Below are 12,062 nucleotides of genomic sequence, written 5' to 3'. Positions count from 1 at the left end.
GGAGAAAAGCAAAATAGTCTCAGCGAGGGAGCAAAGGGATCGCCCTGAAGTAACTGAACACGGCCAGGTTTTCAACATGACTCTGCCCTCATTGTTCTCAGCATGGGGGGAAAGTCTCCATTGTTCTCAATGGGAGCTGAACAGCCCTGAAAATCTGGCTGCTTTATTTATGGGCCTGGGCAGGAGCTGGGCTCTCGTGTAAATCTGTCCCAGGTGGCTGCTGCCTGCCTGGGAAGTCCTGAGCTTAACGGGAGGGCAGAGAGCAAAGGTACAGCAGGGGTTTCGCTGGCTAGACCACGCTGGGGAGAGCTGAGCACGTGTCCAGGAGACGATTTCCTTTTCCCCTCTGGCCGGCTCGGTGTTTCGAGGCAGAAGCCCACTCCACTCACATTCCCAAACAGTTCATTTTAAGGTAAATGAGATCTGGGAATACTGCTTGATTTCCAGTGGCATGCAGGCCTTGTGAGTCACGATGGATTAGACTGGGGTTGGATTGAAATGCTGGATCCCAGCTCCCCCCAGCCCGGCTGGGATTTTGGGCAGCTTGGACGTGTCCCCAGGTTTTGTGGCCGGGGATTGAATTAGCTCTCTTCTTGGGAGAGACCGCTTTCCTGACGGTTTATGCAAGGCCATAATTCTGCGCTGTCAGGAGATGGGGAGGAGAAAGAGGACAGAAACTCGAGCGTTGAGGTGTGGGCTCCCAGCTCGAGAGCTGGACCACGGCCGTTATGGGAAACGAGGTGGCGCGTGAATCCAGAACACGCCTTCCCACCGAAGGGAAGCCCGCGGGGGCCACAGATATGCCAAAGACCCTCCAGGCCCTACATGGCACCAAAAGAAAGGACCTGATCATTGCAAGGGAGTCACCCGCGGGGTTGGGGCAGCTGTTTGGAAGCAAGGAGATGGCACCGAGGCGCAGTCAGGGCCTGGCTTGGTCGGTTTGACCCTTGAAAAGACCATCAGTTTTCCCTTCTGTTGCTAGCACGGTGCCACGGGATTGAGCAGCAATTCTCTCTGGTGGTAACCCTGCAAATAAATACGCTTTCTCGGCCTCAAAAACAACCCCAAATCAAAACACCCAAGCCTGTCATTTACCAGTTTAATGGGCACGTTTTCTCATAATTGTAACTCTGTCCCAGGCTGGAAATAATTATATGCTGAGGATTGGGATATATATATATATATATATTTTCCCCTTAATATTTTTGTTGTTGTTTTTGTAGCTTTGTAGTTCCCTTGCTACGGTCCTGAATCTGAGAAGGAAAATCTGTGCCCAGGCTAAAAATAATGAAAGGCAAATAAATGCACCTTCCAACCAAACACCTCGCGGCGAGGCTTCGGGGTGGTTGGGGTGTCGCTGCGCGTCGTGCGAGGTCAGACCCAGGACTCTGCTCTGATCCAGAGCGCTGGATTTTGTTCTTGTATTAGAATTAAATTCACCGGCTTGAGAGAGACCCTGGGGCGCGTGAGAAGAGAATTGGATCCTGTTTGCCTAGAAGGCGCTGGCTGCTGTTGACTTCAGTCGGTCTCCTTCTCGCTGGCGTTTCTTAGTCAAGGAGCCTTCCCCCGAGGCTCAGCCCTGCTACAGGGGCTATTTCTAACCCAGCAAGGCTTCTAGCTGCCTCACGGTGTTTGCACAGATTTTCACGCTGGCTTCTGGGATTCTCATTCCCTGCCAGAGCACGTTATGTCCTGAGCAGCGTTTTCCTGTCCTGGAGCATGTGCCGCCCGGAGCTTTGCCAGGGGGTGCTGGATTCCCAAGCGAGCTGGCCAAGAGCTCAGTGTCCGTTCAATGGGTGTGAGGCTGGATTTCAGATGATTTTGCATTAAACAGTGGTGACAGAGGATGGGGACAAATTGGAGAGTCCAGCGGGGGGCAATGACAATGGTTGTGGGGCTGGGGGACATGACTTGGGGAGGAGAGGCTGGGGGAAATGGGCTGATTTAGTCTGCAGAAGAGAAGACCGAGGGGGATTGAATAGCAGCCTTCAAATCCCTGTGGGGGGCTGCAAAGAGGATGGAGCTGGGCTGTTCTCCGTGGGGGCAAATGATGAACAAGGAGCAATGGGCTCAAGCTGCAGCAAGGGAAGTTGAGGTTGGATATTAGGGAAAAAAATTCTTGCTAGGAGGGTGGTGAAGCACTTGAAACAGGTTACCCAGAGAAGTGGTGCAGTCTCCATCCTTGGAGGTTTTGAAGACCCGGGTAGACAAAGCCTTGGCTGTGATGATGTAGCTGGGGCTGGACCTGCTTGGAGCACAGGGTTGGACTAGATGTGACCTCCTGAGCTCCCTTTCCACCCTCATTTTCCAGGCATCTATGAGCTGTATACTACATCCTTGGAAAGGATCCCTTTGACTATGGGGTTGGGGAAGGTCAGGCTCTGCCGCCAAGCTTATTTTTCCAGGTTGGATTTCAAGTTAGAGCCAAAGGCTAGAAAGGATTTCTGCTGCGATGCAGAACGTCTCTGCCCTGTGCTCGGTGCTGCGTGGGGAAGGGCTGGAGCCATCCACCCGGAGCCCTAGAGCTGACAGCCTTGGAGCCGAACTCCCGAGTGACCCCAACGGGGTCCGTGACGGTCAGTCTCCTCTTGGTCTGTCTGTATAGTTATTAGTGACTCCCAGGCCTCTGTTAGCTGATAGCCTAGAAACAGGTGTGTTTTCCAAGCAGGTGAGAGGATGCAGGCACACGTCTTTAATTAGCGTTCATGGAAAAGAAGCGTCTAAACTCCTACGGCCAGACGTGTTCAACTTTCCAGCTGGGCACAATATTTCTGAACGGCCAAGTGTGACATATCAACTCTGCTCCCCAAACCGGGCACCCACTTCTCCTGCCCTAGGGAAACAACACAGCAGCCGGCACCTCTTGCCCTGAAACGTGGCAGCGGGATTGCTTCGGGGTCTCTCCCGCTGGGCCGATGCCTCGACAGACCTGAGAGCTGCCGCAGGGAAGGGTTTCCTCCGCCTCCATCGCCGATGGTGGGGACTGGGTGGGCGGAAAGTTCCCTCTCCTAGGGCACAGTCTCTCCTTTCTCCTGGCTTTGAGTGGTGGTTTGGGCACGGCTGCCTCGTCCGTCTGGCAGCGCTCAGCCCAGGCGGCTTGGCCAAGGTCACATAGCAGCAGCACGCCTGTGGCAGCGTGGAGGACAGAGCCCAGCTGGCCTGGGTCCAGGCTCCGGCCCCTCCGTGAGATCCAGCTTCTTCCCAGGGACTTGAACAGACTCGCTTCAGTTTGGCTGCAAGCAGCTTTCTGGGTGGGACGAGGCACTTCTAGTTCCCGGACTGGGTGTGGAAGGACATCTCCCCTTTGTCCCAAGGACACTGGAATCCGTGCGTGGAAGCCAGCGCCTTGGCTTGTCTCTCTTCGTTTTAAAATAGCAGGTTTTTTTGCAATCCAAATACCCAGGACAAGCAAAAGCAAACACCGTCCTTTTAAAAATACCCGGCTCTGCGCCTTGCGTCCCCTTGCATAAACAGGCCGCGTGTACCAGGGGCACGCTCGGGCTGGCGGGGCCTGTTTGCACAGGGCTGTGGCCTGGAGGCGAGTCGACCTCGCTGCTCAGCCCGGACCTCCCAGCGCTCGGGAGGCAAGGTGGGGCCGAGCGGCACCCCCCAGGCTTGGGCTGTGTGTGCAGAAGGCAGTGCCGTGGTACTCGCTCAGGTGCTGGGTTCACAGGGCTGTGAGGGTTTCTCCCCACAGAGGAGGTTCTGGGGACCCTCTCCGGTATCCGTTTGCTAAATGCCTGCCTTGTATTTTCCTGCTCGGAGCCTTTCTGGGGTGGGGAGGCCCTACAGGTCACTTCACCCATCCCCGGTGCTCTTGGAGAGGGTTGCTCTCACATGCATGCCCCCCAGCTCCCATGCACCAAGCCTGGACACGCAGTGGTGAAGCCACTTTGGTGCCACACAGCCGTCCTCCGACGTGCTGGAGCTCGTGGTCTCGAGGGTGGCCGTGGGGGCATCCGCAGGGCTTGGCACTTGCAAATGGGCATGGACGGCAAGGTGTGCTGGGAGCCCCTGGGAGAGGACGTGAGCATACCCCAAACACCTGGCATTAGTTCCCTCTTCTTATGGCACGTGGGGCCTGGGAATAAGACCGGGCTGGTGCAGCTGGCACGTGGCATCTGGCTGTTGCTGTCTGGCAGCGGTAGTTACTGTCATGGACTTCTCCTCCTCATCCGTGCCGCAGGCTCTCCTAGCAGTGCGGGCTTTGTCGTGCCAGCCTAGGAGGGGTGGGGGGAAGCAGAGAACAAAAGCCAGAGGAGGGCAAGGGATCCTGGAGACCCCAACTGCAGAGAGAGGGAGGGACTGGTGGCCAAATGGGAGCCTGGGGGCCACGGATGAATTCCTCGTGGGTCCTAGATAGCCCGTGGGCTGCACAGTTGGGCAGCCCAGCCCTGCTCTGAGATGCTAATGAAAATTAAGAAAGAGCATTGGACCCAGGACTGGCTTCTGTGGGATGCCCTTGGATTTGTCTTCCCAGTTTGACAGCAAACCATCGTTAACTGGTCTTGTAGCTCGGCTTACCGACCGCTCGTGCACCCATCCTAGTGTCTTCATCTAGACCACGGGGGCCAGCCTGCAGCCTCTGGGTGTGACATACGGCAGGATGGGAAGGGACAGGCAGTAGGACAGTAGGAGATAGGGCAGGGAGCAGAAAGCAGAGCAGCAGATCAGGCAGGGGAATGGGATTGGAGTAGCACTCAGGGAGGGCATGGAGACAATTTGCAGCCTGCCTGCTAAAAGGGTTGGCCCTCGCAGCTTTAGGCCATGCTTTCGTGAGCTTGTTCAAGAGCTTGCCGTGTGGCGCTGTGTCAGAAGCGCCCTCGAAAATCAAGATCGGTCGTGCTGGCTGCCCCCCCCATCCCTTCCCTTATGGGCATCTCTGCAGTCTGGCATAGCGGTCGGGCACTTTCAGCACAAAGGACTGTTTGTCCAGGGTCCTGGAGTTATTTCCCACGAGGTCCAGATCACTGCAGAAGCCACGTCCCTCTCTCATGCCACATTGTCTGCCGCTCGCCCTGTCCCTTGGTACGTGGTGGAAAGTGTATTTTCCCATGGCCTGTAGGAGCCTACCAGTGGCCATGGGGAGCTGTGTGCTCTGACCAGGACTTGGCCGAGGGATGGATTCATGGGTTAGTCCCATTTTCCACCCCCTTGCCCTTACCACATCAGAAACATTGAATACAAGGACTATTCTGACCAGCCAATGCAAACACTGGGCTCTTCTGACGGATGACGTCCAGGCAGATGATTCATTTTTCCTTTGAAAATAAACCCTCCACCAGCTATCGAAGTCCGGGGCCTGCTTTCTTGTGGCAGAGGCTGGACTGAGATGAAAGGGGGCTTGGTGACTGTCCGTTGTTGCAAGGCTGGGCAAGAGAAGCAGACCTTAACCCCTCCTCCTTCTGTTCTGCAGACACGGGGTCGGTGGAGGTTGGCATCATAGGGGGAAACTGAGGCACGGGGAAGCAATATGACTTCCCTCGGTCTGGAATTTGGTCCTAAGTAGACTTGACCCTGTGATTGCACCACTAGCTCTGCCACATCTCTGTGACCCCACAAACGGGTGCGTCAGGAAACCTCCGTGCCCTGTTAGTGCCATCGGTTTAACCTGCCTGCCCGCTGCTGTGCTCTGGGCTGGCATAACGGGAACCGGGTTAATTTTTCTTTTTGAACTTGATTTATTAACAAATACAGCTTATCAAGTAACAAAGTTAATGGTTAAAGATGCAGCCGATCCACCAAGGCCACTCTGGCCAGCCTTTTTTGGTGAGCATCCCGTAAGTCAGGTCCAAACTATGAGACCGTGTCCCTCTAATAACCAGCCAGTGTCATGGCTCCATGCCACCAAAACCCATTGCCACTGGGATTGAAAGTGGTGGCACCTATCTCTGCAGCTCCTGTGGGGCCAAACCTCTGAGCTAGCACGGCCCCCCACTCCTGTCCCCACCCCGCTCGCTGCTCTGATGTTCGCCCTTCCCTGACTCCCATCACCAGCGCCCCCTTGAACTCAGCACCCAGGCCTCACGGGCCAGACAAGCTACTTGTGGCATGCATGGTAAGAAAGACAGATATTTATCTTCCACCAGCAGTGCTCCCCAAGGCATCTTGTGTTCTTCTCTTCTCTCCCCGTCGGTCTCCACCAGCTCTTTTCCACGTCGCACGCGATTGCAACCGGGTTCTTTTTGGTGTCCTCCTCCAGGTGATCATGGGCGGCGGCAGGAAGTACATGTTCCCCAAGAACACCACCGACGTGGAGTACCAGACTGAAGACAAGTACAGGGGCACGCGCCTGGACGGGAAAACCCTCACCAGTGTCTGGAAAGAGAAGAAACCTAAAGACAAGGTAAAGGGGGAGGCAGACGGCTATGTGGCTGGGGAGGGGTCCGGCCAGATGGGTGTTAGCTGCATGTTTAAAGTCTCCAGGTCAACTTCCTACTAAAATTGGACAGGGAAATAATTCTGCTTAAAATCATAGACAATGAGGGTTGGGAGGTCCCTTGGGAGGTCACATCTAGTCCAACCCCTGCTCCAAGCAGGACCAGCCCCGAGTATATCAGCCCAGCCAAGGCTTTGTCTAGTTGGGTCTTGAACACCTCCAAGGATGGAGACTGCACCGCCTCTCTGGGGAGCCTGTTCCAGTGCTTCACTACCCTCCCAGTGAGAGAGTTTTCCCTAATATCTAACCTCAACTTCCCTTGCTGTATCTGGAGCCCATTGCTCCTTGTCCTGCCATCTGCCCCCTCTGAGAACAGCCCAGCTGTTCTCATCCTCTTTGCTCTCCATCCTCTTTGCAACCCCCCTGCAGGGAGGAGAAGGCTGCTATTCAATCCCCCTCGGTCTTCTCTTCTACAGACTAAATCAGCCCAGTTCCTTCAGCCTCTTCTCATCTATCGCATGCCCCAGCCCCTGAACCATTTTCATTGCCCTCCCCTGGACTCTCTCCAATGTGCCTACATTTGCATGACGCCACATGTGTTCAGAGCGTGGCCACATTGGAGCGCTCCTCCAGGGTCAGGGGATAGTTTGCCTTCAGCACAGCACCGTCGCTTGGACTGAAGAGCCTAGGGTGCCCTACAGGCATCGCGAGCTCTGCAGTGAGGTGGGAAACTGAGGAAGGTGGGTTCAGAGACTCAAATAACAAGTCAGCGACAGAGCCTGGGTTAGGACTGGCGTGCTGGACCCTCCCAAAGGAAAGGCGCTATAGGAGCAGGGGCACTAACAGAAGGAGGCCCCTGAGTCTGACTGTACGAAGTGCTTTGCTATCTCTCTGGCCCCTGGCGTTGTTCTGCCTTTGCTGGGGGCAGCTGCTGAGGTCCCAGCTGGTGCACCTTGGTGACACAGAGGGTGCTGTCGTTGGCATCCTTTCTCTAGGTCAAGGGCTGACCTGTGCAGATCTCCCTAATTGGCTCCCAGTTGGTTTCTATGTGCATCCGGGTTTGGTTATGTGCACCAAAGGCTCCCTAATGAGCTTTTATGTGCACCAGGGTTTTTACTACGCAGGATCTGGGCCCTATTGTAGAAATGCAAGCAGAAGTAAGGGGATAAAGCGTAGGAGGGTAAACTGAGGCACCGAACGGGGCAGTGGCTCGTTCAGGATCAGTGGCAGAGCTGGGCTCGGGCCTCCTCGTGCGTAATCACGTAGCCACTAGACCTCCCTGCCTCTTTCCAGAGTGCCTGCTTTCAAACCAGCGGTATCTCCAGCGCTGACAGATGAACTCTGTGCGATGCAACCTCCCAGGCAGACCTCGTGGCCTGCCCGGCCTGATCCACGCCGTCTGGAATTTCCTGCACACGCTGCTCTGGGATTGAGGAATCCGCCTCTCGCTAACAAGCCTGGGTCCCAATTCCTGCCTGGGGTGGGAGAGGCGGTTAGGGCTGGAGCTATGGGGACCAGGGGAGACTGGAAATGATGCTGGTTGAAACCACTGAAGACAGTGGCGAGCCACTGTGGTTTGAACAGCTTTGATGTTGCTGAAACTTTGTTTCGGGGTTAGATTTCTAATTGGCTTCAGCTTTAATTGCTGCTGGTTTTGCATCCATCAGGATGACGCTGGGCCTCAGCAGAGGATACAGGAAGCTGATTACTGCCTAATGGATAATACGGTGTGCAGGAGCCTTTGAAAACCCCTGGCTGCTCTGGAAGCAATGTGGAAATGAGCCCCTGAGCACCCCGGGCAGAGAGAGGTACAGGGGCAGCCTCAGCCCCATCGTCTTCGTGCCGTTCATTGCAAAAGATCCCCAAGGGTCGCCGAGACAGGCGAGCTCAAGAGTTGCTTTGCCCACTGCAGAATCGCGTGCCTCTCTCGGGCGAAACACCACGGCCTTCGAACAGCCAGAGGAGAAGTCTGCATCCGAGGGAAACTATCTCCCCTGTTGGTTTCTGCCTGGTGCAGAGCTCTGCCGGGACCCAAACCACAGGGAACATTTGAGGTGACGCGAGGGCGGCTCTGTGTTTGCTGGCTGCCCGGGGACTCAAAGGGATCCTGTTGCTGCCGCTTACACAACCCGAAGGGAGGTTCTCCGATGTCCGTGCTCGTGGCACGGATGCTGCTTCGGCAGGAGGGAGGCGGGCAGGCATGCCCTTGGGGGGATCCTGTTAGCACAGGGCATCCGGAGGGAGACCGAGCTGGCTGAGAAGGGCCATTTGCACTCCAGCTGGAAGAGCTCACACCAGGCTTCAACTCCATCTCTGGAAGGAAATGTCTGCTCCTTGTGCACCGTGGGATCGGTGTGCTGCGTATGGTTTGACTGGAGAAGGTCAAGCTGGTCTGAGTCTTGACTTGATGAGGGCCATCACCTTGCTTGATGGTCTAAGCCAGGCCAAGGGGATGAGGGGAAGCATCCGAACTCAGATGAACCGTCAAGCTGCTGGAAGTCTCCCGTTACTTCTCTTGTGAAGACGGGAGGCAGGGAAGGGCTCGTTTCCCTCCCAACAAAGTGACCGCACAGGTGAATCTGATTTGGGGATTATGCTCCAAAGTGCATCTGCCTAAGCGCTGGTGATCTGCGGGGCACTGCTGCTACAAGCCCTGAGCAGGAGAGATGGGTTGACGCCAGCAGAGCTTCGGCCCCCGTCTCTCCACCCCTGAGGGCCAAGTATTCAAGTTCTCAGGGAACTGCAGCAAAGAGCCAGTTCACTGTGAGCCTGGAGGATTTCTCCCCCCTGCCCCGGGCTAGCAGCACGTTGTGGGGGGGATTTTGTGCCATCCGATCCGAACCTGAACTCCAGCGTTTTGCCTTGAACCCTCTTCTGGATCTAAGCCTCATCTCAGGGTTGTAAAACTTGGCTTGGAGCGAAGCTCGGTGTGTGGGATCTTCACAAACTTTTGGTCATGTTCCAAATCTGATACCCTTGAAGCCAAGGAGAGTTGTACTCTTGTCTTCGGTAGAGACAGGCCAGTGCTGGGCGCGTTTATTTGTCTTCCCAACGATCCCTGAGAATAAAAGATCTGATCTGTGCACACACTACCCAACTCATCCCACTACTTGCCTACAGATTCCCCAGGACATTGTTGCGGGGCTTGTGACCTTGTCCACACCCCAGAGCTGGTTTCATTTCCATGCTGTTGTTTGCTGTGTCCATTGGTTACTGTGTGGTATTTCTACCTGTAGACCACAGCCTTTTGTGTTAGGTGCTGTACAAACCCAAAGAGCTTATAAGGTGTTTGTGAAGTGCTTTAGGCTCTAAGGGAATATGAGCATTTAAGATCTTGATGCTGAATATTCATTGCGCATTTAAGTCCCTATGCTGCGATATAAGAAAGAGGGCACAGTCGCCACATTTTCATGACGGCAAGATTGTCTGGGCTGATGCAGAGGCATTTATCCGATGGCTATGGCAAATGCTGTGTGCATGTTCAATGCATGTGGGAAATACGTGGTAATGTGCTCTTCCATTCCCTCCTAGAATGCCCATTATGTCTGGAATCGCCAGGACCTGATGGCTCTCAACCTGGACAAAGTAGACTTCCTCCTAGGTGAGTATCCAAAGGTAAGATGCCCATGAGTGGGTATGCACGTACGGTGCCAGTGTCCCATCTTGGAGGTGACCTGGCTATATCTAGTGACACCAGGGGACATTTTGCCTCGTGTCTCGACCACCATCAGACCATCGCACCCCAGAAATGTCGGCATGCAGGGCTGGGAGATGCTGCGCTATGCACGAAGCTAAGGAAGAGCTGGGTAACTAAGTAGCTGGGCTGGAGTTGACCCTTTGATGCAGAGAGGAATAACAGGAGATGGACACCAGGCTGGTCAGCAGGTTTCCTTTCCGGGGGGGAGCGTCGACACTGAGAAGCTTGCAAGCCCAGCAAAGACTAAGAGCTTGTGCAGGGTCTCCCCGGTAGCGTGAGTGCAGCTGCTGTTAATATGCATCCGGCCATGCATATCAAGGCCAGAGCGCAACCACAAGTCTGCAGCGGATGTCTGTGGCTTGGCAGGGTTGAGGCAGGCTGCTCGTTCTGCATGGCTGTGATTCTTGGCCTCTTCCAGACCAGGACCCGTGTTACAGCTGCAAAGGGCTCGGGGGGGGGGCCATCTGTGCAGCTGAGGTGCCCTTAATCCCATGCAGTCCAGGTTGCGATGCTCGTCCGAGCATCCCGGCTGTGTGGAGCTGGTGCCCTGCCTGTCTGGCTTCGGCACGGGCTATCTTTGCCATTGCCTGATGCGTAAGGGAGGCAGAAGGGGGTGGAAGGGTACTCCTCGTGATTCTCATTAGCCGGTCCTTTTGGCTGGCTTGCTCTTCAGCTGCAAACAGTGTCAGGCTCATTTTGCAGTTCCAGCCTGCCAGTGGTTTGCCGCCGCGTCCGACGTGGCAGCAATGTGTGCTTAGAAAACCATGCCAATGACTGCGGGCACATTGCTCCGGTTTCAGCCAGCGGGGCTGCGTGAGTCCCTATCCTGCTGTGCCAGCAACAGTGGTTTTGGAAAACAATGATCAAAGCCAGTGCTGGGCTAACCCAGCGGCGGGGAATGCATTTTGGGGAGAGGTTCTCAGAGCTGCAGCCTTCTGCCGGGACGTGCCATGCATCAGCTCAGTATGAAGTCCCTCTGAACTGTACTCCCTAATCCCAAACACTGTGCATGCGCGTGTGTCTGTGCGTGTGGAGTACGTAGGGGTGTGCACACATGGAGCATGTGTTGGTACGTGGGTGTGTGATCAAAGATAACGATCCCTTTTTTCAAATGAGCATAGGGACCTAATAGTGCAGGAAGTCAGTGGCTTCCAGCAATTCAGCTGAGGTTCTCAGCTTGTTTTCAAATGCATGCGGCACTGCTGGGAGAGGCAAACAGCAACATCTCCACTGGAAGCCCCTCTCTGTTGGCTTCACATCCAGCTTGTGCAAAGCATCTGGCCCTGCAGGCCGTGCTCCCTGCAGAGCTGCCGAAGCCTTTGAGGGATGGGCACCTCCCCCTCCACACTCCCAAAGCTGCTGCCTAAGACCCTGAGCAAGTTGGTGCAAGCTTTGCTGCAAGCCCAGGTCTCTTGGCACACAGGCTTGAGTCCAGGTGTGCCACCACCTGGTGACATTTTGGCCTGGAAACAGCATCCCTAGGACCGCCCTCCCCCCCGAGCCAGCATGAGCAGCAGGTCAGAGGCAGGAAGCGGAGGGGGCTCTGCTGGAGGCTACACGGCTAATGCAAAACAGCAGCAGACCAAAGTCCAGCACAGCAGGACCAGAGGTTAATCTGATGGGGAAGCGGGCGTGGGGCTGTCGGAGCAAAACAGCAGCAGATCAAAGTCCAGCACAGCGGGACCAGAGGTTAATCTGATGGGGAAGCGGGCATGGGGCCGTCGTATCTGAGTCTGCATCTGTCCCAGCTGCCAACTTGAGGGGAGGAGCGCTCGGCTCTTCTGGCCTGCAGTAAAGGGGGCACGCTGGCCCTGCGGGGAGCCAGCCCCCTGTGCCCTAGGTATTCGAGCTGGGCAAACTGGCTAGCTCCCACCCAAACCACCTCCAATGGCCATGCCAGTGCCTGCCTGGGCAGATCTTCCTGTAGCAGCCTGGGCTGTCAGGGCACTGGGCATTTTTGTATGGAGAAATCTGTCTGCTGAATGG

The 12,062-nt window shown here is 55.5% G+C and overlaps 1 protein-coding gene across 1 annotated transcript in view; it reads left to right on the top strand.

The window, feature by feature from the left end:
• ALPL (alkaline phosphatase, biomineralization associated) overlaps positions 1-12,062 on the top strand; it is a 43,557-nt gene that overhangs the window by 24,250 nt on the left and 7,245 nt on the right. Inside the window, exons 7-8 of the mRNA XM_006261695.4 lie at positions 6,203-6,346; positions 9,911-9,980. Coding sequence (XP_006261757.2) covers positions 6,203-6,346; positions 9,911-9,980 — 214 coding nt within the window. The remainder of the gene's footprint in view (positions 1-6,202; positions 6,347-9,910; positions 9,981-12,062) is intronic.

Source organism: Alligator mississippiensis, chromosome 13, assembly GCF_030867095.1.
Source record: "Alligator mississippiensis isolate rAllMis1 chromosome 13, rAllMis1, whole genome shotgun sequence".
NCBI classification, from domain to species: Eukaryota; Metazoa; Chordata; order Crocodylia; family Alligatoridae; genus Alligator; species Alligator mississippiensis.
The sequence above is the reverse complement of the archived record's forward strand: the minus strand, read 5'-3'. Positions and strand labels throughout refer to the sequence as shown.